The sequence below is a fragment of the Schistocerca serialis genome, chromosome 9 (genome assembly GCF_023864345.2).
Source record: "Schistocerca serialis cubense isolate TAMUIC-IGC-003099 chromosome 9, iqSchSeri2.2, whole genome shotgun sequence".
NCBI classification, from domain to species: Eukaryota; Metazoa; Arthropoda; class Insecta; order Orthoptera; family Acrididae; genus Schistocerca; species Schistocerca serialis.
The window spans coordinates 167,936,279-167,962,046 of NC_064646.1; the positions used below are offsets into that span (position 1 = coordinate 167,936,279).

At 41.5% G+C, this 25,768-nt stretch overlaps 1 protein-coding gene across 1 annotated transcript in view; it reads right to left on the bottom strand.

Moving 5' to 3' along the window:
* Positions 1-2,730: 2,730 nt before the first annotated feature.
* Positions 2,731-25,768, bottom strand: part of LOC126418895 (uncharacterized) — a 40,811-nt gene continuing 17,773 nt past the window's right edge. Inside the window, exons 3-4 of the mRNA XM_050085909.1 lie at positions 21,797-22,070; positions 2,731-2,962 (exon numbers count right to left, since the gene is read on the bottom strand). Coding sequence (XP_049941866.1) covers positions 21,828-22,070 — 243 coding nt within the window. The 3' untranslated portion in view covers positions 2,731-2,962; positions 21,797-21,827. The remainder of the gene's footprint in view (positions 2,963-21,796; positions 22,071-25,768) is intronic.

The window sequence follows — 25,768 nt, forward strand, 5'->3', positions numbered from 1 at the left end:
TTTCCTAAAACGAAACTGGCATTGATTAAGTCTGTGAAGCTCCTTGTGCCTGTCCCAGAGGAGCCTTTCCTGAATATTTGCAAGAGTATTAATTAAACAGACTGCTCTATTGCTTTTGAGACTGGCCAGAACTATGTCCTTGGGCTTTTTTGTTGCAACAGTTTTTGCTAATTTCCAGATAGCAGGCACCCTACCCATTATTATGCAATTGTTGGGTACTTCTGCTTAGGAATGGCACAGTTTGTACTTTTATTTGTTTGAGAACTTTGGCATGGATATTATCTAGTCATAGAACTTTCTTGGCTTCCAATTTCATTATAGCTAGGGCTATTTCTTCTTCAGTGAACAGTGTAGTTATTACACAAATTTTGTATTTATTGTTTAGCACAAATCTACATTCCACGGGGAGCTAGTAATCTTCTTGAAGACCATCCAGAAAGTGTTTGCCAAGCAGCTATTCAGCTGACTGTCTCCATTCACGAGTCTTTGATCCATCTTTGTGTTTTCACTGTGGATAAAATGATTGATTTTTTATTTTCTCTGTCTATGTTTTAAATGGCTTTCACCACACATTGGTCTTCAGCTGGTTTCTCAGGTATATTTCCCATTGAAGCCAGTAGGGCTGCTTTGATGGTAGCAGCTGGGGACTTCTGATCTCCCTTTTAACTTGCCTTGTACATTGCCTAATGTCCATCAGCTCAAGTGAGCATGACATCTCCTGTAATGATGTGATAGCAGTTTTAGGGATACATTTGAGTTGCATATTTTTTTATTATTTCTTGCAATGCTTGCACCCTTAGGTCTACACTTTATAATATTCTACTGACATTTGATACCATTTCATGTAGCTTGTCACAATTTGCTTTCTTCAAGTTAAATCTTTCTGTTGTAATTAGGTTTTTATTGGTGTTATTTCTATTATTAATAATTATTTTAATTATATTGTGATTACCGCTGGTCAATCCAGAATTGACCACCCACTTTGAAATTTTATTTACCGCTCTTCTTTTTGTGCAGTGCCTATGTTAGTAGCTATGCCAGCTCTGCTGTCCAAGTCGATTCATCACTAATGGGTCAAGTTTTTGAATTATGTTTAAAACCATGTGTCCTCTGCCATCTGTATGTCTGCTGTTATCAACATGTATTTACAATGAGTGTTATTTGCTTCCCTGATTTTTTTCACTATGTGGTTCACTGTGATCAGATGTAGTGCATATCATATTCGTGAGAATCCATTCACTTTTTTGATACGGAAATGCAATAGAAGTCGAATCCTCACTACTCATTTCTGAGATTTTGTTGATACCATTCTTTATAAGCACAATAACTGTTCTTGCATTTGCTAATCCAAGGATGTAGCTTATACCTGGGGGAACAGGGGAACGCGTAAGCATTCCCATTTTACAGCCAGGGCTCCTGGCTGCACAACAGAATAGAAGGCGTAGTACATTGGTGCTCAAAATGTGAACAGCGACATTATAAAGTAGGCTGTTCCAGCTTGAGTGGCCACCTGTGGATAGCCAGTTGCTCACAGGCAAGGGCAGGAGGGGGCGGGGTGCAAACAGTTGAGGCATGAGTAGCCAGCCAGCCTGGCTGTAGGGTACATGACCATATTCCCAGGGCTCACACCCATGAGCAGCAGTGGCCAAGTGACTCACACATGCATAGAATGCTTGAAGTTGTGTTATGTGGCAGGTAGCCTTTACCAAATGCACTGGCCTCCGAGCGAGTTGCGGGGTCCTGTCCAGCTCTCATGCCCAAGGGGCAGTACTGGAACAGCCTATTACAAAGTAACTAAAATACGTAAACACTTTGTGTGCAGACCAACACAGAGATACTTCTGGAAACATATCACTGTGTTCTTTTCACTTCAATTTGCTATTCCTCTGGACACCAAGGAATTTGTGGTTTCATTAAATGCACATGTATAAAAGCTATTATTTGGACATGTAGACCATTGTTACTTCAATGTACTGATAGATGATTGACAAATATTACGAATAGTAACAGATCTAGTACCAAAATTTGAGGAAATCCTGATTAGAATTTGTTTAATTAATGTTGAGGCACATACTTTCTGAAAGAGAAAATTTATCTCCAGTGCAACCCTTCAATGAAAGGATTGAGGTGAAACTATCATATCTGAGATTTATAGTATGTTATAAATGAGATCTTCATCCAGACCCTGAAAGCCTAATGAATGATAACCGATGACCCTGTCATCCTCGGGCACATGGAGTCATTCGGATGCAGTGTGGAGGGGCATGTGGTCAGCACTCCAGTCTCTCAGCCTTTTTGCCAACTTTCCAGATCTTTGAGTTGCTACTTCTCGATTGAGAATCTCCTTGATTGGTGTCACAAGGCTAAATGGATCCCACACAAGTCCTCTCAACAAGGAAAAACCCTTGGCAGGGCTGGGAATTGAACACGGGCTCTTCTCATGATAGCAATCAATGCTGACCACTTGGTTACAGGGGTGGATTTTAGTATGTTATGAATTTGTGAAACTACTAATGTTTACCAGTTTTCAGTGTCATTAGTACACACAGATTCTCTCCACTGGTGCTCTCAGGGCACTAGATAGTAGAAAGTTGACTGCCATTACCATATTGTTATAATACAATCTTACTGATCAGCAGACAAATTTTAGGTACTAGGGGCTACATTTGTTAAGCCTGAGTATATTTGTACATATATAGCAAGCACAATTGAGTAAAAAATAATAGTCCGTTATCATTCTGTCACAATGTTTTATTTGTCTTCCTTCTGTCTTATAGCACAATGACCACCTGATGAACTTATTTTTAACTTTATCTTGTATTTTTTCCTTGTCAGTTATAAATTGCATTTCATGTCAGAAATTAAAAAAATAAGACTCCACTGAAAGGTGCAATGATGCTCCTGAAGGCCTGGAATGTTGTTTCTGGTGTCATCAGTGTGGATTGGAGAGAAGACAGGTATGCTGGAACATAAAACAAAGAAAGCCATTTGATGCTGAGTGATGCACATAAGAGAACATTCTTTCATACAAGTAACAAATTGTTTGCCCCTCCCTCATTTTCCTTCTTCCCTCTTAACTTAGTTGCTATTCCTTGAGCTATTGGTAAGGCCTTTAAAAATAAACTGAAATCTATTAGTGTGGAAATGGGTTATTTTTGCTACTGATTATGATATATCCTGTGAACTAACTTTGTGTCAGGGGTGCCTCTAGTGCCCCTATCAGCTTAGCATCCCAAGCGGCTACTTGTGCCTTAACCTTTAACTAACATAGTAGCAAACATGGGACACTAACGCCGTGGTGTGGTCAATCTGACCTCTTAACTACAGGTGGGAGTAATGGTAACAATTTGAACCCCTTTGAAATCCTCTGTTTTGCATATGACAGAGTCTGTAATACAATGTAAATACACATGAAAATACAAAACATTAACATTAAATAATTATTGATAAACTGATGAAGACATCAAACTAAACAGAAATTAGATCAGGCATCTGAATCAGAGTAGTGGACGCTAATAAAACAACTGTGGCAAAACACTAACTTCACAAACTTAGAGTACAGTGTCTAAATAACACCAAAGTAGTATGAGAATTAACCTCAGAGTTGGCACAATATACATGGCATACAGTATGAGCAGTAAAGAACAATTTGAATAAAGTGGCGACCTGGCTGAATTAACTGAATGGTAGAATGATTGTGGTGAGATAACTATGCATGCTGGCAGATTGTGTGAATGAAGCAGAAATGTAAGTATCTGCATTGCAGGAGTCAGTCCATCACACTGTGCATGGACAACTAAGCTCTATATTATTACCTTCACAGTTGTTCATATCTGGGCTTTGGAAGGCATGAGGAGAATTCACTGTGGAATTGCAATGTGTAGTGGAATTGTGTAGCCTGTCACTGTTTCACCATACATCAGCAGTTGAAATCAGCCTGGATGCAGCAAGATTGCATGTGTTGGTGCAATTCTCGATAGCAAGCATGGCTGCACATTATCACAGCTGCACAGTTCATCCATACCTATTGAGATGGGGAACTAGATGGAAATAGGTACAAATGAAGGTCCAATAAGTATTATTAATACTGCAATGACAACAGAACCCTTTGCTAATGCCAATAAAGGAACTACAAGAGTGTCACAGAGAGAGCATTATGATCTGTCCAACTAGAATAGTTCAGATTGGGGAAAAGGCATATAAGGAGATGGAAGCAGTTGAATGTAAAAAAGAAATGCTGTCGCTACACCCTTATTTCCAGAATGTGGGTATGCGCTGGATCTATTCAGCTTTTACTCCAGATATGATAATAGTAAACTGTTATGAGCAAGGATAACCAAAGGACATGATTGGGATGGAATTGCAGGACAGCAGGATACAAATTAAGGGTACAACCCATAACAGTGTGCAAAGCATTCCATCTCCTGGCTACAGTCAATGGTATAACTATTATTAAACTGACACAGTCAGTTTTGTATTGGTCCGGAAAACAACTGTAAGTTTTGTCAATTTAGAATTGTTGTTGTTGTTGTAGTCTTCAGTCCAGAGACTGGTTTGATGCAGCTCTCCATGCTGCTCTATCCTGTGCAAGCTTCTTCATCTCCCAGTACCTACTGCAACTTACATCCTTCTGAATCTGTTTAGTGTATTCATCTCTTGGTCTCCCTCTACGATTTTTACCCTCCACACTGCCCTCCAATACTAAATTGGTGATCCCTTGATGCCTCAGAATATGCCCTACCAACCTATCCCTTCTTCTAGTCAAGTTGTGCCACAAATTTCTCTTCTCTCCATTCTATTCAATATCTCCTCATTAGTTATGTGATCTACCCATCTAATCTTCAGCATTCTTCTGTAGCACCACATTTCGAAAGCTTCTATTCTCTTCTTGTCTAAACTATTTATCATCCATGTTTCACTTCCATACATGGCTACACTCCATACAAATACTTTCAGAAACGACTTCCTGACACTTAAATCTATACTCGATGTTAACAAATTTCTCTTCTTCAGAAACGCTTTTCTTGCAATTGCCAGTCTACATTTTATATCCTCTCTACTTCGACCATCATCAGTTATTTTGCTCCCCAAATAGCAAAACTCATTTACTACTTTAAGCATCTCATTTCCTAATCTAATTCTCTCAGCATCACCTGGTTTAATTCGACTACATTCCATTATCCTCGTTTTGCTTTTGTTGATGTTCATCTTATATCCTCCTTTCAAGACACTGTCCATTCTGTTCAGCTGCTCTTCGAGGTCCTTTGCTGTCTCTGACAGAATTACAATGTCATGCAAACCTCAAAGTTTTTATTTCTTCTCCATAGATTTTAATTCCTACTCTGAATTTTTCTTTTGTTTCCTTTACTGCTTGCTCAATATGCAGATTGAATAACATCGGGGATAGGCTACAACCCTGTCTCACACCCTTCCCAATCACTGCTTCCCTTTCATGTCCCTCGACTCTTATAACTGCCATTTGGTTTCTGAACAAATTGTAAATAGCCTTTTGCTCCCTGTATTTTACCCCTACCACCTTCAGAATTTGAAAGAGAGTATTCCAGTCAACATTTTCAAAAGCTTTCTCTAAGTCTACAAACGCTAGATATGTAGGTTTGCCTTTCCTTAATCTATTTTCTAAGATAAGTCGTAGGGTCAGTACTGCCTCACGTATTCCAACATTTCTACGGAATCCAAACTGATCATCCCCGAGGTCGGCTTCTACCAGTTTTGCCATTCATCTGTAAAGTATTCGCATTAGTATTTTGCAGCTGTGACTTAGTGTGTTAGTAATTTGCAGCCATGGCTTATTAAACTGATAGTTCAGTAATTTTCACATCTGTCAACATCTGATTTCTTCGGGATTGGGATTATTATATTCTTCTTGAAGTCTGAGGGTATTTTGCCTGTCTCATACATCTTGCTCACTATATGGTAGAGTTTTGTTAGGCCTGGCTCTCCAAAGGCTGTCAGTAGTTCTAATGGAATGTTGTCTACTCCCGGGGCCTTGTTTTGACTTAGGTCTTTCAGTGCTCTGTCAAACTCTTCACGCAGTATCATATCTCCTATTTCATCTTCGTCTACATTCTCTTCCATTTCTATAATATTGTCCTCAAGAACATCGCCCTTGTATTGACCCTCTATATACTCTTTCACCTTTCTGCTTTCCCTTCTTTGCTTAGAACTGGGCTTCCATCTGAGCTCTTGATATCCATGCAAGTGGTCTCTTTTCTCCAAAGGTCTCTTTAATTTTCCTGTAGGCAGTATCTATCTTACCCTTAGTGATACGCACCTCTACATCCTTACATTTGTCCTCTAGCCATCCCTGCTTAGCTATTTTGCACTTCCTGTCGATCTCATTTTTGAGAGATTTGTATTCCTTTTTGCCTGCTTCATTTACTGCATTTTTATATTTTCTCCTTTCATCAATTAAATTCAATATTTCTTCTGTTACCCAAGGATTTCTATGAGCCCTCGTCTTTTTACCTACTTGATCCTCTGCTGCCTTCACTATTTCATCTCTCAAAGCTGCCCATTCTTCTTCTACTGTATTTCTTTCCCCCATTCTTGTCAATAGTTCCCTAATGCTCTCCACAAAGCTCTCTACAACCTCTGGTTCTTTCAGTTTATCTTGGTCCCATCTCCTCAAATTCCCACCTTTTTGCAGTTTCTTCAGTTTTAATCTACAGTTCATAACCAATAGATTGTGGACAGAGTCCACATCTGCCCCTGGAAATGTCTTACAATTTAAAACCTGGTTCATGAATCTCTGTCTTACTATTATACAATCTGTCCAAGACCTTCCAGTATCTCCAGGCTTTTCCATGTGTACAACCTTCTTTTATGATTCTTGAACCAAGTGTTGGCTACGATTAAGTTATGCTCTGTGCAAAATTCTACCAGGCAGCTTCCTCTTTCATTCCTTAGCCCCATTCCATATTCATCTACTAAGATTCCTTCTCTTCCTTTTCCTACTATCGAGTTACAGTCACCCATATTATTAAATTTTTGTCTCCCTTCACTATCTGAATAACTTCTTTTATCTCATCATACATTTCATCAATCTTTTCGTCATCTGCTGAGCTAGTTGGCATATAAACTTGTACTACTGTGGTAGGCATGGGCTTCGTATCTATCTTGGCCACAATAATGCGTTTGCTATGCTGTTTGTAGTAGCTTACCCACATTCCTATTTTCCTATTCATTATTAAACCTACTCCTGCATTACCCCCATTTTATTTTGTATTTATAACCCTGTATTCACCTGACCAGAAGTCTTGTTCCTCCTGCCACCGAACTTCACTAGTTTCCACTATATCTAACTTTAACCTATCCATTTCCCTTTTTAAATTTTCTAACCTGCCTGCCCGATTAAGGGAGCTGACATTCCACGCTCCAATCCGTAGAACACCAGTTTTCTTTCTCCTGATAACGACGTCCTCTTGAGTAGTCCTTGCCCGAAGATCCGAATGGGAGACTATTTTACCTCCGAAATATTTCACCCAAGAGGACGGCATCATAATTTAATCATACAGTAAAGCTGCATGCCCTCGGGAAAAATTACGGCCGTAGTTTCCCCTTGCTTTCAGCCGTTCGCAGTACCAGCACAGTAAGGCTGTTTTGGTTAGTGTTACAAGGCCAGATCAGTCAATCAACCAGACTGTTGCCCCTGCAACTACTGAAAAGGCTGCTGCCCCTCTTCAGGAACCACACGTTTGTCTGGCCTCTCAACAGATACCCCTTCGTTGTGGTTGCACCTACGGTACGGTTATCTGTATCGCTGAGGCATGCAAGCCTCTGCACCAACAGCAAGGTCCATGGCTCATGGGGGTGGGGGGGTGGGGGGGATTTAGAATTATCCTTCCTGAATGTTACCTTGAACACGAATCTCCTATGCTCACTAGAAGTATTAGTAGTGTCACAGAAGGGCTGAATCTCAGTAGAGCAAATGCTTCAGTATTTCCATCAGTATTGTAGTAGACAGCATAATGGTATCATGACTATAAGTGTCACAGTTTCCAGTAATTTAGTGGTTTTAATGTGATTTATGTGACCTTCTAAATTAGATGAAACCAGTATGTCCTTCAGCGTCACCAGTTTATTAGACACCCTTTAGCTGGAATACCAGTATGAATAAAAAATAATTAAGTGTGCATAAGAGCAATGTGTTACTAATTAAATGAGGAAAAATTATTGAAGGATGAAGGAATGAAGTGTCCCATAATAATAGGCTCATGTTCGAGTAGAATTTTAGAAGTCTTCCCCTGTTAATACAAGAGGTGAGGAAAGCAGAGCAATATGCACCTGTTGGGCAGAATGCCAACAAGGAAGGACTGTTGATGGCACATGTAATGTCATCACAAGATAGAGGTAATTCATACACTCTGTAAGAGCTGAGTGTCCAAAGTGCCAGTAAAACAGAATGACATCACAGAGAGAGGAGGATGCTGTCACTGTGTTGACCATGCAGAATCAAGTAACAAGCCATAAGTCAGATGTAAGAATGGTTACTCAGAGCACCAATGCTGCAGAATATGTCCTCCACTTTTTCTGAAAGATGAAGTTAAGATGCCTTTCAGCTACAGCTGAAGCATCCAGAAATCTGACGAGTCATGAAAAGCTGGTGAAGTGAAGTCATCATCACCAAGCATTAGCAACACACTTGAGGCAGCTCCTTCATAAATATTACACCTGTCCAATGGCTTGATCTACTTGTACTCAGTTCACAGTTGACAAACTTGTGGGTAGGATGTGTGTCGTTACATCCTGTAACTGTTAAGACCATCTTTAAAGTCTGATGGAATAGCGAGTCCTACCAGGTGGACTTTGCCACTGCAAGCCACAGTGCTGCCATTCGAGTCAAGGCTAATGGGAAACTGTGGGTGACATTTACCATCAGGCCTTCTAGAGGCCTAACTGGTAGATCAGGGAGCACTCAATAATCATCATTGCACAGTGACATGCCACAGCCACTACCCATCTTCCGTTCCTGCAGACATACTCTGATGCTGTGGGCCTGACTCCTGCTGGAGGCTGCAGAGCGACCCAGTCTGGTGCCATACACTCTGTGCAGGGCCAGTGGGTACTTAACAGGGTGCAGTCTATGATGTCAACGAGCGTGCTTTTGTAACCCACTGCCCCATGCTGCTAAAACCAGAGGCAGTGCAGACAATACCAGCAATGCTGTGGCCAACACGCTATTACATCACAGGTTGCCGAGTACGCACCCCCACAATTGCAATGGCTGAGACAGTGCAGTGCATGTTTATGTGTCAGCATACTGTGGCACAGCTAGCACCTTGCTGCCTGCCGGCAGGTGTGAATGAAGACAAAATGCATTTTGGAACAATAAATGCTTGTTTATTAATTATGTTTTATTAGCGTGTTTGGGTACAGAGTAGGATGTCTCGCACCAAGCCACTCTTCTCTCATGCCTGAGGGCTGATAGTCTGGCCTGATCCTGAGCTTGACAACCCAATACTGTCACCTAATGTACTATCCAGACTCCAGACAGTTACACTACTATCCGTGACTGCAGTAATAATGAGTTACAAGTGGAATCAGTTATCTGATACAAATACTTGTCTGTTTCAATTTGTAGAGATATATCACACAGGCACAGTCACAGGTAAAGTCGGTGACAGACTTTTGGCTAATAGCCAGGATACTGGGAAAAATGCAGTTGGGCTACACAGGGTATTGCTTACGAAATATTGTGCAACCCATCCCAGAATACTGTTGAAGTGTGTGTGACCCACAGCAGATATGACTTACAGATGATATTGAACTGTACAAGGAAGAGCAGCACAAATATTCACAAGTTTGTTCGAACCACAGGAGAATGTCACAGAGATGCTGAAATACCTGAATTAGCAGGTCCTTGAAGAAGGACATTGATCAACTGATAAAGTTTCAAGAACCACAACTAAGTGAGGAATCCAGGAATCTACTGGAAACCCCTAGTATTGCTTCCGTCATGACTGTGAATACAGGATTAGCCTTATTACAGTGTGCACATAGTCATCTAAGAAATCATTCTTCATGTTCTCCCTACACACAGGGATCAGGAAAGCAATGGTAGGGCAGGTGTTCCAATCAAGGGAGGCAGGGACCTGGGAGAACATAGGCTGTTATAACAATTCCTATAACCAACAAGTTTGAGATACTCTCTTCCACCAAAACTGAAATTGAACCACTGAGACTCACTTCACTTGTTTGGAAACCTATTGGTTGCCATGCCACTGGGAGGTAAATGCAAAAGGGTGGGTGTCTGTTAACATATAGTGTGTATGAAATTAGTTGTAATGTTTGAAAGTTCAGCATCGAATGATTGGAGGGAAGTATAGTGTATATGAAATTGGTGTCTGTTAACATACAGTGTGTATGAAATTAGTTGTAACTTTTGAAAGTTCAGCATGCAATGATTGGAGGGAAGTGTAGTTGCAGACATGTGCTGAGTGTATCAGCAGGTGATGATGATGCTAGGCCTACTTGGTGCAGAATGTGTCAAGCTTTTTTGACTGTGTGAAAAGCAAGCTGCACGAGCTGGCCAATCTGTGATCTTCCTCAAATGATTTTAAAGAAATTATTCAATAATAATCTGATTCTCACACCTCATAGCTTATTTTGTCAGCTTCATGATGAACTGCCTATAATATCACTAATGGTCACAGTTATTGTGATATTTTGGTATTAGGTAAACTACTGCAAGTGCAAAATATGGGTCGCTATGAATCTGCATTTGGTATATGTTACGTCATATGTTGCTGCATATGAGATGTAGACAACATGCTGCATTATATGAAAGCCTGTGAAAGAGGCAGAATGAAGTATTCATAAATCCCTTGTATCTGATAAATGGTCTGAGATATTGAATATTTTGGTGAATGACAGCATATGACTAATATTTAAAACTATACCAGAGAAGGAAAGTTGCTTCTCACCATATAATGGAGATGCTGAGTCATGATAGGCAAAAAATAAATAAATAAATAAATAAATAAATTCATACAGTTAAAGCTTTCAGCCTTAATAGCCATAATGGCTGAAAGCTTTAATTGTGTGAATCTTTTTGTTGTGCCTATCGTGACTCAGCATCTCCACTATATAGTGAGTAGCAACCTTCCTTCTTTGGTATTGTTACATTCCATCCTGGAATTTCCATTGTTTGATTTTTGCCTGACGGCTTTTCTTCGATCCTAACCCTGTGCTGTTTTCCTTTGTAACTACTTTCTTTTGCATCCGCTATACTCAATGTCCACCCTTCTTTCTTTCCTTTCCTGTGTTTCTCTTGTTGCCATACAAACCGCACTGCCACACTGTATCAACTGTCTCGACCATGTGCAACAGATGGCCTCAAGACCACGCTGATTGCTAGTGCAGCATCTTAGGTCCCACATTACTCCCGCTGATATAATGAAGCCTATACCTTCAAACTGATCATGCTCCCTGTTTCAGTTCCCAGATTTTTGCATGTTTTCTCCCACACTTTTCCGGTGCCACACGATCTTACATCTATGCCTGTTCGCACCCACTAAATCCTCCTCGTCCAATCACATCTGCTGTCTCCCTTATCCACCCTTAAACCTGCTACCCACAGTAATATATGTTTATTATTGATTAGTTATTCTCTACTTTGATCCTTGTGACTTCTTGCAAATTTTAGTGAGTTTTCACATTCCATTATCGTCATCTTTCTCAGATTGCATCTCGTGTCCCCCCCCCCCCTCCCTTGTGCGTCCATTTCGTGCTTTTTGTACTTTTCACACGTATTTGGGCGTATTTTTGTGTAATTTTTCGAATGTAATTCTACTTTCTTATGTAATTTTTTGCACCACCGTGGATCCTTGCTCCTTCCACCTGCATCAATACAGAAAAGTTTCCTTATCCCTAGCCAGATACCAGTCCCACATACTGTTCCTGTGTTGTTGCTTGGCTCATTAAATCCCCCCTAATGGCCTTACCATCAAATTACCCATCTCTGGTTGCCACCCCTCCTTCCACAGTGACCTCCACGTGTTCAGATTCCGCCAACCCTTAGCCCTCACCAACGTAGTCCTGCAAAACCGTATCAATCAAGCCCAATCCTCCTTGCAGTACCTTTTCTCCATCCGCAAAATCCTCCTGCTATGCAATCCCAAATTCCTGGAACCCATAACACACATTGAAACTCTTTCCCTGCAGGAACTTGAGCATCATGCACAACACCACCTCAAAAAGCTCCCCATCCTACTCACTTCCTACTCCCGCCTTGGTGTACCACAGTCCACCCCTTCTACAACCACAACCACCTCCAAACCTCCTCCACACCCCCTCATGGCTGAAAAACCCTGTCCCGCAGACCTACTACAATTACCACACCCTCCAAAACTCCCTTCCACCACCACACAGAACCCAGAACCTAAACAGACCCACAACACAGTTACAAACCTTTCCTCCCGAAGCCTTAGGCCCACAGAAATATCAGTCCTTTCCAAAGGCCTCACCTTTTGCCCCACTCTCAAATTCAAACATGCAGGACTGGTTAAAGACCTTCTCTCCTTCTCCTGGTCCCTACAGTGGAAACACTTTTTTGCTACCAACCCGACCAATCAGACTCAACCAAAGACCAATATTGAACCTTGCCTAACTCAGTTCTCTCCTCCATCCAACTGTGATCCACCCCCACTGCCTCCAAACCACCCCTTGTTAACTTTCCAGAATTTCTCCAGTCACTACTCAAATCCTTAGGCCCATCCCAGAACCTCTCCCCAGAGTCCATCTCTCTACTTACACCTACCACTCCCCACACTCCCACCTTCTACATGCTTCCAAAAAGTCCATAAACCCAGGATGCCCCATTGTGGCTGGTTACTGTGCCCCCACTGAGAGAATCTCTGCTCTCTTAGACCAACATCTTCAACCTATTACCCGGAACCTATCCTCCTATATAAAAGATACCAACCATTTCCTCGACCGACTCTCCACAGTTCCTGTCCCTTTACTACATGGTGCCCTGCTCATCACTATTGATGCCACCTCCCTGTACACTAACATTCCTAATGCCCATGACCTTACTGCTGTCGAACACTACCTTTCCAGACACCCTATGGATTCCAAACCAACAACCTCCTTCCCAGTCTCCATGACCAACTATATCCTCACCCACAATTACTTCTCCTCTGAAGGCATTACCTACAAACAAATCTGCGGTACGGCTATTGGAACCCGCATGGCACCATCCTATTCTAACCTATTCATGGGCCATCTAGAGGAATCCTTCCTAAAAACCCAGAATCCTAAACCCCTCACCTGGTTCATATTCATTGATGACATCTTTGCTATCTGAATTGAAGGTGAGGACACCTTATTCACATTCCTCCAGAACCTCAACAACTTCTCCCCCATTTCCTTCACCTGGTCCTACTCAACCCAACAAGCCACCTTACTAGATGTTAACTTTCACCTCAGAGATGGCTACATCAGTACTTCCATCCATATCAAACCTACTAACCACCAGCAATACCTCCACTTCGACAGCTGCCACCCATTCCATACCAAGAAGTCCCTTCTGTACAGCCTAGCCACCCGTGATTGTCGCATCTGCAGTGATGAGCAGTTCCTCTCAAAATATACCGAGGGTCTCACGGAAACCTTCACTGACCGTAATTATCCTCCCATCCTTGTACAAAAATGAATCTCCTGTGCCTTATCTTTCTTGTCTCCCACCACCTCCCAAAGTCCCACAGTCCGGCCACAGAGGAGCATTCCCCTTGTAACTCAGTACCATGCGGGACTGGAGCAACTGAATTACATTCTCCACCAGGGTTTTGATTACTTCTCGTCGTGCCCTGAAATGAAAAATGTCCTGCCTACTATCCTTCCCACCCCTCCTACTGTGGTATTCCGCCATCCACCAATATACTCATCCATCCTTACACAACCCCTGCTCCCAATACCTTACCTCATGGCTCATACCCCTGTAATAGACCTAGATGCAAGACCTGTCCCATACATCCTCCTACCACCACCTACTCCAGTCCAGTCACTAACAACACCTATCCCATCAAAGGTAGGGCTTCCTGTGAAATGAGTCATGTGATTTACAAGCTAAGCTGCAACCTCTGTGCTGCATTCTATGTAGGCATGACAACCAACAAGCTGTCTGTCCGCATGAACGGCCACCGACAAACTGTGGCCAAGAAACAAGCGGACCACCCTGTTGCTGAACACACTGCCAAACATGATATCCCTCATCTTGATGAGTGCTTCACAGTCTGTGCCATATGAATCCTTCCCACCAACACCAGCTTTTCTGAATTTCACAGGTAAGAACTTTCCCTGCAATACATCCTTCGTTCCCGTAACCCTCCTGGCCTCAACCTTCGTTAGTCACTGTCCTCACCCATCCAGCCCCCTCCCTGTTCCCATTCCAGCACTACACAGCTGTCATTTCACTGCCACACGCAGTATTTTAATTTCTTTTATTTCTCTCCTGTCCGCTACTTACCCCCTCCCCCCTCTGCACCTTCTCTCCTGCCCTCCGTCTTAACTGCAACACTTGACTATCTGCCACTCCCACCATACTATCCCTTCCTCTCCCCATGCCAGCCTCCTCCTTACCCCCCACCCAGTTGCCACTCCCATCATGCACTGGCGGTGCTGTTTGCAGTGTAGTCTCAGGTCTCTGAGACTGCAGACGTTTGTGTAAGTTGCGTTTATGTGAGTGTGTGTGTGTTTGCATGTGTGTATGTGTGCCTACTGCTGACAAAGGCCTTAATGGCCAAAAGCTTTAATTGTGTGACTCTTTTTGTTGTGCCTATCACGACTCAACATCTCCACTAAATGGTGAGTAGCAACTTTCCTTCTCTGGTATTGTTACATTCCATCCTGGATTTTCCATAGTTTAATATTTAAAATTCCATATCTACCATGGTATTCAAGTAACTGCATTTTTTTTCATTGAAATAATGTAATTTTTATGAACCATTGATAGCTGGTGAAATGAGAATTGTTGTGGGTTTTGCAGCTATATAAGTGAAGAAATTATACATTGATTTTTATACTGAGAATGGGGTTTTTCATAAACTATTTACCTGTTCTGCCCTTAGTTGCTTGTTTAATATTATACTGTTTCAGTATTCTGTCATAATTTCTTTTTCAACTGCATTATAATGTTAGTGACACTCTGTTGTGTTTTGGCAAAATAAGCAGATTTTAACATGGCAATAAGAAAAGTTAGGCATTACTCAATACTTGTCTCAGTCCTTCATGAACCCTCTCCTCAACTAGCTTCTTGGTGTGGCTAACAACTTGATAGCAGTCATGTGGTGTAAAATTTGCAACAGCTTCTTTTGTCAGCATTTCAACCTCACTGAACGTACATTTCTTAGTGTTTTTTGCCACATTACTTTTCATCTAGACCCACAGATTCTCAGTTGGATTTAAATGAGCATGATAAAGAGGAAGGCTGATGAAATTATTTCCTTTAGCATTAGCTAGTTTGTTGACCTGGTGGCATGGGTGTTTGGCTCGTACAACACTACAAGTTCCATTAACTCTGCCTTATGCATGCTATGTTGAACTTCATCCAATGGAACATTTCTTTCTACCTGGAGCAAAATATCCACTTTCCTCCACTGCATTGTTGGAGAGTGGTATGAGCATTGTCCATTACTGTTGTTGAATTCAGAGGAATGTTTACCTCCACAGCCAGTGAATGTGTTCTTGGATGACAAATTTTAATGTGAATCTCATGTTCAGATATGCTGCACTGTTGTTATTAATGCAACATCAACACAAAACACTTGTTCACAATACCTGATACCGCAAAACACTTCAGTGCCAAAAATACAATGATAGCTGATGAATGCAGATTTGCATCTAATGCTTGACACAATGTGGTACTGTTTATCCATGGTGTTGCAACAGTGGCTCTTTACCAACCAAACACCCGGCAGTGAAGTAGGGAAAGCCGGCTCGCCATTGGTGTTACCCGGTCACTGGCATCACATACCCTCCAGCGAGCCAAACATCAAAAGTCACAACTAATTTTAAACACACTACAAGCAGTTCAAAGATATTTTGAATACTACTACTCCTTAGGGAAATGGCATTAAGGAGTAGAAATGCAGATGCACCTTGTGTCTATGCGTGGGGGCCTCATTCAACAAGTTTAAGAGATTGTTCCAGCAGCCAAAGAGACAAATTGTGGTGTACATTGGAATAAATGGTATCTGTCATCAGGGCTCTAAGGTAATATTTGGATCATTCCAGCAACTGGCAGAGCACTTTCTGAAGACCAGCCTTGTTCATGAAGATTTGACAAAACTCACACTCTGCAGCTCTGTCCTCAGAACTGAACCTGGCCTGCTGGTTCTTAGTTGAGTGGAAAGGTTGAATCAGAGACTTCAAAGGTTCTGTGACAAGCTAGGTTGTGACTTCCTAGACTTACATCAATCAAAATATCCCAGGTGCACATTTCACTTCAGCGGCTTCTACCCAGATTGGTGACTGTGTGTGTGTACACACTACAGCTTTTTGGATTAAGCAACTCTCCTTTAGTGCCGATAACTATGACTATAGGAGACTGGGAAACATTAGTGTAAAATCCAAACAAACACCCCTTTGGGTGGAGTATTAAAATGATAGAGGTTAACTGTCAAAGCATTCACAACAGAGTGCCATAGCTTTATGTGCTCCTAAGAGGCAGTGGAGCTCACATAATACTAGGTTTAGAAAGATGGTTAGCCAAAAATTGATAACAGTGAGTTTTTGTGGAAAATTTAAGTGTATATTAAAAGAATAGACTAATGTGAAATGGTGGTGTATTTGTCATGGTAAACAAGAAACTCAGATCCACCAAGGTAGAAATTGAGAGCAAATGTCACAGTGTTAGGGCAAGACACAGTATTAAGCATGGGGATAAACTTTAATTGGATCTTTCTATTGCCTACCAAGCTCACCACCATTTGTAACCAGAAACTTTGGAAAAACTTCAATTTGCTAGTACATAAGTCCCGCAGTCATACTATCATCTTCAGAGGGAACTTAAATCACCCAACAATCAATTCAGATAATTACATATTTGTAAGTGGTGGGCATGACAGTACATCCTGTGAAACTTTAATAAATATCTAGTCTTAAAAGTACCTAGAACAGATAGTTTGGAAGCCCACTCATGATGGAATTATGTTGGATCTAGCAGCAACAAACACACCTGACATCTTTGAGGATGTCCACATAGAAACTTTATTAGTGATCATGAGACAGTTGTAGCAACAAAAATTAATGAAATACAAAGGGCAACTAAACCAAGAAGAAAATTTTGTATGTTCAGCAAGCTAGACAAAGAGGTAGTAGTGTCATATCTCCATGAGAAACCTGAAACATTTATTCTGGATGGTAGACTGTAGAGGAACTATGGATCAACTTTAAAAGAGTAGTTAACCATGAACATGATAGATGTGTACTGGTAATTAGAAGAGTTCACAATGGGAGGGACCTTCTATGATATATGCCCTACAGTCACAATAAAGTACCTTCTAAAGGAACAGGAACTACTGCATAATGGAGCTATAGATTGGAATATGCTGAACGAAACTTCTTTGGCTATTATGAGGGTAATATATGAAATTTTCAATTACAACTGTAACAGAATGTTATTGAAAGATCTCTCATAAAACTCAAAGGAATTTCAGTCATATAGAGATCATATGTTGTTAGAGGCACAAAGGTTAGTGTCCAGACACTCATGGACAAAACAGAAACTGAAATTGAGGGCAGTAAAGCAGAAATGCTGAACCCTGTTTCCAAATGTTTCTTTATGAAAGAAAAGCCAGTTTGATTCTCACAACACTGCAAGGATGAGTGAAATTGATACAGGTGTCAGCAGTACTGAGGAACTGCAGTCGCTAATGTCTGACTCCAGAACCCAGTGCAATCCCTGTCAATTTATTCACCAAATTTGCATTTGAGTTAGCGCCTCTTTCAACCATAGTACACACCTCGAACAAAATGCTTTATCCAGTGGGTGGTAACAGAAGTAATCTAAAAAGATAACATCCAATATCCTTGACATCCATTGGTTTTAGATTCTTAGACTGTATTCTGAGCTCAAATGTAATGATGTATCTTGAACAGGATGACTTCTGTGCCAACCAGCATGGATTCCAAAAACATTTCATGTGATACTTAACTCACACTTCACTCACATGACATCTTGAAACATATAGGTCAAAGTGCGGTAGCCAGGTAGATGCAGTATTTCTTGATTTCCAAAAAGCATTCAATCAGTTCCATACTTATGCTTTTTTTTAAAAGAACGAATGAAATTTATTCCTGGACTGAGGAATTCTTGGTCATCCTTGATGGAGAATCATTGACAGATGAAGACGTAACTTCAGGTAGGCGTATATAACTGTTTTGAAAACCTTGCTGTTGCTGTTCTATATTAATGACCTTGTAGACAATGTTTTAACTTTAGACTTCTCGCATATGCTGTGTCTCTCTATAATGAACTAGGCCTATTGCCTGTGGAAACTACTTAGATAATCAATCAGATCCTGGCAATATTTTAAAGTGGTTCAAATATTGCCAGTTTGCTTAAAAACATTTGAAAATGTGTATCCTATGACTACAATAGCAATGAATCACAATTGGAATCACTTAAGTCATACAAATACCATTGTGTAACAATTTTTAGGGATATAAAATGGAATGATCAATGGGCTAAGTCATCGGTAAATCAGGTGGGAGGCTTTGACTGATTGGTAGAATAGTAGGGATTGTGTACAAAACACACATGTGACATCCTAGAATCTGTCTCAGGTGTGTAGAACCCTTACGAAATAGCATTAACAGTGGCTATTGAATGTATACAAAGAAGGCAGCCAAATTGTCACTGATTTGTCTGGCTCATGGCAGGGCATCATAGAAATGTTGAAAAACCTGAACTGCAGTTGAAGATAGACATAAAGTATCCCACAAAAGTATACTTACAGAGTTTCAAGAGCTACTTTAAGTGATGAATCTAGAAATATCCTACAACCCTACGTATTACTCCCCTAGGGACCTTGTAGATAAGATTGAACTATGTGTAGGACAGAGGCATTTAAACAATCATTCTTCTTGTGGTTATATGTGAATGGAGTGGTAGGCAGCCCTAGTACCTGGTACAATGGAAAGCACCCTGTGTCATGCACTTCACAATGGTTTCCAAATGTGGATGCAGATATGGAAGAAACTCTTAACACATGGTACATTTGGAAGTACTGGTATCCTCTGCCATGCACTTCAGAGTGGTTTGCAAAAGTGTGGATTAGTGCCTGTAGCTCATAAGAATGCACACAACAGGAATGTTGCTGTGAGCTGGTGGCATGCCCTAGACAGAATAGTGCACACTTTTCTAAAAACATTTTCAGAAATGTAATTATAGGACATAACTGTGAGTGGCTTGTACAGTTCTGAGCAATGTATGAGGGGCAGTCAAATGAAAATTGAACACCCGCCACAACTTGATCATAAAATGGTTCTATTCAAAAGTAATCACCACATACATTAAGACTTTTATCCCACTGGCAGATGAGATGATCAATGCCTGTTTTCTAGAATATGGTCAGCTGCTAACATATCCACAACCGCACCCATCCTTGTACTTCCTTGATTGACTAAAATCAAAGTTCAAATGCATTTTTCTTCAGGTCACCAAAAATGTGAAAATCACATGGTGAAAGATCTGGATTGTATAGAGGACATAGCAGTATTTCCAAACCAAATCACTGAAACATAGCCTTCATCTGATTGGCAGCCTGGGTGCTCGTGTTATCATGCGACAGGATTATTTTGTCTGACAGAATTCCTTGGCATTTGGTTTTAGGGTGTGTCACAGTTTCTGCAAAGTGTCTTCATAGCACAGCACATTGACTGTGGTTCCATGCTTTTGCAGTCAAAGAAGAAGGTCATCATGACCTTAACAGAACTTTTGTGAACAGCTTTGGATTTCTTTGGCAGAAGAGATGTGGGATGTTTTCACTGCTAGCTTTGTTGTTTACCCTTGGGCTGTCAGAATTCTGTTGGACAGAATCATCCTGTTGCACAATAATGTCTGCCCTGACATTGTCAATTGCAAAAGGCTACTCTTTAGTGATTTGGTTTGGAAACACTGGAACATCCTCTGTACAGTCCATATCTTTCACAATGTGATTTTCACACCTTTGGCGACCTGAAGATGTCTGTTCCAGTCAGATGCTGCATGGGGTAGCCATGCGGTCTGAGGCGTCTTGTCATGGTTCGCACAGTTCCGGCGGAGGTTTGAGTCCTCCCTCGGCTCAAGTTAGTTTAAGTTAGATTAAGTAGTGTGTAAGCCTAAGGACTGATGGCCTCAGCAGTTTGGTCCCATAGTCCTTACCACGAATTTCCAATTTCAGTCAGATGAAGAAGTCCAAGAGTGGATATTGTTGTGGATCCATCTGTTGCTAACCATGTTCTATGAAACAGAAATTGATCATCTCGTCTCCCAGTGGGATAAATGTCTTAACGGAAGTGGTGATTAATTTGAATGGAACCATTCCATGATCCTCTTGTGGCCAGTATTCAGTTTTCATTTGACTGCCTCTCATAAATACATTAATTTATATCACCTATATATTTTACCAATGTCTGCCCCCTGTAGCTGAGTGGTCAGCGCGACAGAATGCCAATCCTAATGCCCGGGTTCGATTCTCGGCTGGGTCGGAGATTTTCTCTGCTCAGGGACTGGGTGTTGTGTTGTCCTAATCATCATCATTTCATCCCCATTGACTCGCAAGTCGCCGAAGTGGCGTCAAATCGAAAGACTTGCATCCGGCGAACGGGGGGGGAGGCCCTAGTCACATGACATTTTACCGATACTTCCAAAATAATCTGTCAGATTCTCTATTTGTGTGTAAATAGTATCAACAGCTGCTGTATAAATACTTTATTAATTGTGTTACTGTGTATGCAACTACTAAATGAGTTTTTTTTCATAATCAACACTTCGATTTATTCAGCTAAACCACTGCCAATGGTAGGTTTTCCTTACCTGTTTACTGATGCAATTTGGATGTCATGTCTGCATGCATATCTCACTAGGATTTGTCTCTTTCTCACTAGTGATGTACATAAAAAAAAAGAAACTGGAGACCATAAATGACATGCAATGAAACACAATATGACTGCCAATGAACGTTACTAGTGAGGAAATATTTTTTGAACAGCCAATAACACCAATGATGGACAGCAGCAGGGTGGAGGGGAGTAAGAGGTATGCATATCTCCCAGCCCCCTGCTTTACCCCTCACAGGTATTCTTCTCACCTGGCTATTACAGAATTAGGTGTACTATTTGTTCACAACATCCTGACCAAGTCTCCCTAGTTCTGAATCATCAGAAGTTGGTCAACTTTGGGCCACTAGTATTTTATGTCTGGTTGCTGCCAATACTAACAATCTTAAGAGACAGCATTTGTGCGTACACTAGTCATTACGTTGTAACAGCTATGCTGCAGCAGTAGGCACATGTGTAGTTCTGCACTGTGTGAGAAATGTACAATTTGTTGCACCCACATCCCCCTTCTCACTGAGACAGTCAATGTATTGGACATCAGTGGGCAGAGCTTGCTTCCTCAGCTCAACGTACCCTGCTGTGAATTCAGTCAGGACATTGTGAACAAATGCAGATATAGGTGTCACCTCCACTCCCATTGCACTGCTCCTCCATTGGTGACACTGATGTGCCATTTAGCATTCCCGTAAGCCACCAGTGAAGAGTCTTCCCATTACAGACAATCAATATTTACCAGTAGAATGTTTTCTGCTCTCCAGCTGGCATCAGCCCTGAACTTTCTCGGCAGCCTGGATGCCACCTGCGGCACCCGTCTTGGCCATCTCAATGGGTGTCTGTATGGCGGTTTTGGCGGCGTCAATTCCACCTTTGGCTGCCTCAGCACCACCACCAATCATTCCACCGTCTGTCCCAATGCTGTCTGCCTGCCGCTTCACCACCGTCTTTGATCCATCAGTGACACCAGAGGTGGCTCTGAAGCTGCTGGACCACTGATGATGATTCACCACCTGTGGGAAGAGCAATACTATTGTTGTTACGGTCTTACGTATGAAGGCTGGTTCGATGAAGTTCTCCAAACAAGTCTATTCTGAAAGAACATCTCTAATTCTGTACAAATCCTGTAATCTACATCCACATTTACCTGCGTACTGTATACAATGAGATGACAAGTCATGGGATACCTCCCAAAATCGTGTTGGGCTTTCTTTTGCCTGGTTTAATGCAGGAGCTCTAAGTGGCATGGACTCAATAAGTCAGTGGAAGTCCCCTGTAGAAATATTGAGCTATGCTACCTCTATAGCAATCCATAATTGCGAAAGTGTTGCTGGTGTACGAACTAACCTCATGATTATGTCCCATAAATGTTCAATGGGATTCCTGTTGGGGAATCTGGGTGGCCAAATCATTCACTTGAACTGTCCAGAATGTGCTTCAAACCAATCACAAGTAACTGTAGCCCGGTGACATGTCACATTGTCATCCATAAAAATTCCATCGTTGTTTGGGAACGTGAAGTCCATGAATGGCTGCAAATGGTCACCAAGTTGCCGAACATAACCGAGGACCTAGTCCGTTCCATGTAAACACAGCCCCCATAATTTCAGTGCTACCGCCACCTCCCACAGTGCCTTGTTGACAACTTGGGTCCATGGCTTAATAGGATGTGCACCACACTCGAATCCTAGCATCAGCTCTTACTAACTGAAATTGGGACTCACCTAACCATGTCAGAGTTTCCCAGTTGTTTGGGGTCCAACCGATATGGTCATGAGCCCAGGAGAGATCCTGCAGGTGATGTGCTGTTGGCAAAGTCATTTGCGTCGGTCATGTGTCGTCATAGTCCATTAACACCAAATCTGGCTGGACTGTCTAATGGATACGTTTTTTGTACATCACATATAGATTTCTGCAGTTATTTCATGCAGTGTTGCTTGTCAGTTACCACGGTAATGCCTGAAATATTGTATTCTCGGCACACTCTTGACGCTGTGAATCTTGTAATATTGAATTCCCTAACAATTTATGAAATGGAATGACCCTATGTCTAGCTTCAACTACCATTCTGCATTAAAAATCCATTGATTCCCATGGTGCAGCCATAATCACTTCAGAAACCTTTTCACATGACTCATATGAGTAAAATGACAGCTCCGCCATCGCATTGCCCTTTTATATCTTGTGTATGTGGTGCTACTGCCATCTGTATGTGTGCATATCGCTATCAGATGACTTTTGTGACTTCGGTATAGTTGAGCCTTAGTCTGCCTCTACAGTGTGCTAACTGTAAGTCTGTAAGTTGGCCAATTCCTGGAGTGGGTTATGGGGAGTGCAGGATGCCTTCATATTGGCCGCTATGGGGTGAGGACCTATGTACAGGTAAAATTCATTTAAATGTTGTTCATAATTGAAATTGTCTCATTTGCTCATGTATTTAATAAAGATCGTCATTGCAATAGTTACATAGGCTATGTATCACAAAAGGAAAGGAAACAGTTAGAAATAAAATGAAATACAACACAGTAAAACAGCAGATGCCAACGGGTCAGCCATGGCTCGTCATAAGTTGTTCCATGTGTAATGGCATCGATGTGTATAAGATGCAAATGGTGCCCTGTGGTTTGGCCATCCATGCTGCATTCACCTGGTTCCAAAGTTTATCTGTGGTGGTTGGCACCTGGCCACAGCACTGCACTTGTTGTTTTACCATATTCCACACATTTCTGACTGGCGACAAGTCTGGTGATCTGGCGGGCCAGGACAAAAGGCTGACATCCTGTGACACCAAGACAGCACATGTTCATTCAGCAACATGTTGCCGTGCACAGTCTTGTTGAAAAATGGCGTCTGGGATATTGTGCAGAAAGGATATGGCTACAGGTTGCACGATGTCATTCATGTAGGTCACACTGGTCACAGTGCCCTGGACAAACACTGTGATTTGTGGTTGTAACCAATAGCACCCCACACCATTAGGCCTAGAGTTGGCGCTGTATGTCTTGTGGGAATGTGGTCACTATGATGCCACAAACCCTGTCTGTGGCGAAACGAAATGCTGCTATCATTTTGACACTAACAGGATCTGGATTTGTTTGAAAATACTATCTGATCCCATTCCTGTCCCCAGTGATGTCGTTATATACACCATTGCCATCTAGCATGTTTCTGCATGTTTGTAAAAGGTAGGTGGAGAAGTGGATGACATGCATGTAACCCATGCTGTAATAAATGATGGCAGACTGTCACTGCTGATCATGTACGATGTGTTACACTGTTCAACTGTGTGGCAGAGCTGAGGAGGACACATGTCTGTCATACAATGCCATTTGGATGGGATGTCGATCTTCTTGGGGTGGTCTGGGTGGTGCAACCTGACCCATTTCATTGTGTTCTATGACCATCCGTCAACCATTCTAGACACACCTGTTGCACTGCTGAAACACTTCATCTCAGACGAGCAGTTATTTCCCAGATGGCTGCATCACATTTTCTCATGCCAATAATTTTCCCTCTTTCAGACTCATTGATTTGATGGTACAGCTCAGGCATATGTCTGCAAGGTATCCTGCACATTTTCTCAAGTCACACTGGTCCATTAACTTTGGTTTATAGTGACAACGAGACCCACGGGCACATTTCACAGGTAGGTGGTGTTGCACCGTGATATCACAGGCCAATGTGATTGAAATGCTAATCATTCTTGCAGAGATTACTAATGTACATGTCCTGCAAATATGAATGTCCTGTCTCTAGTCATTTGAGGTATTCTGTTTTTTCCTGAACATGAGTGTACTTTACTACCCTTCTCTTATGCGTTCAACTATGTACTACCAAAGATAATACACATGTTACAACTTTGCTGTTCACAACATGAATATTTGGCTTGCTTCTATGTATTTATGGCATTAATCGGTTGCCAAAAGGGACTCTAAAGAAATTGCATGATGTATATTAAAACATATTGTAATAAATTTTCAGAAGCTAACCTATGGTGAAGAAGGGAAGTTGATAATTTGGCCAGACTGTTGTGTTGGTCAGAACAAAAATTGGTGCAGTGTGTCCTTACATATGTATTTGATTTCTAGAAATCAGAAAATTATGGTCTCTGGCCATAGCTTCTTACCATGTGACTGGACCTTCGTCCTCATTGAATGTCATAAAAAAATTATTTAAACCTATAGCTCCTGAAGATTGGGCACATGTCATTGCCAAATCTTGGATGAAAAAACCATCCTCTGTGACAGAAATAAGCCAAAATGACTTCAAGGACTGTCAGTGTATACTGGCTCAAAATACCCCAAGATCACCCTGTCTCACTCTATGCAAGGATAAAACACAATATTCTGAGACCGAGGAATTGTTGTCCAGTATTTCCACTTACTTATGGGTTACTTGACCCTGATCAGTTGCTGCCTTGTACCACATGTAGCTTCTGATCAGTAACAAGAAAAATGTGGATCTGATAGATATGATTCAGTTCATGAATAAACAAGAACATCTGATTTCTACCAAAACCTGCCCTCCGAATGAATCTGCTATGTGTTACATTTCAATGTGCAGAAATTAGATGAAAGGCCTGTTTTGTTAAAGGCAACAGCAAGTTTGATGTAATTATCTGTGTTGAATATTACTCAGTTGATGGACAAACAAGAACACCACCAAATTCACAAGAATTTTATTCTGTTGTACAAGGGTGGTTTGAAAAGTT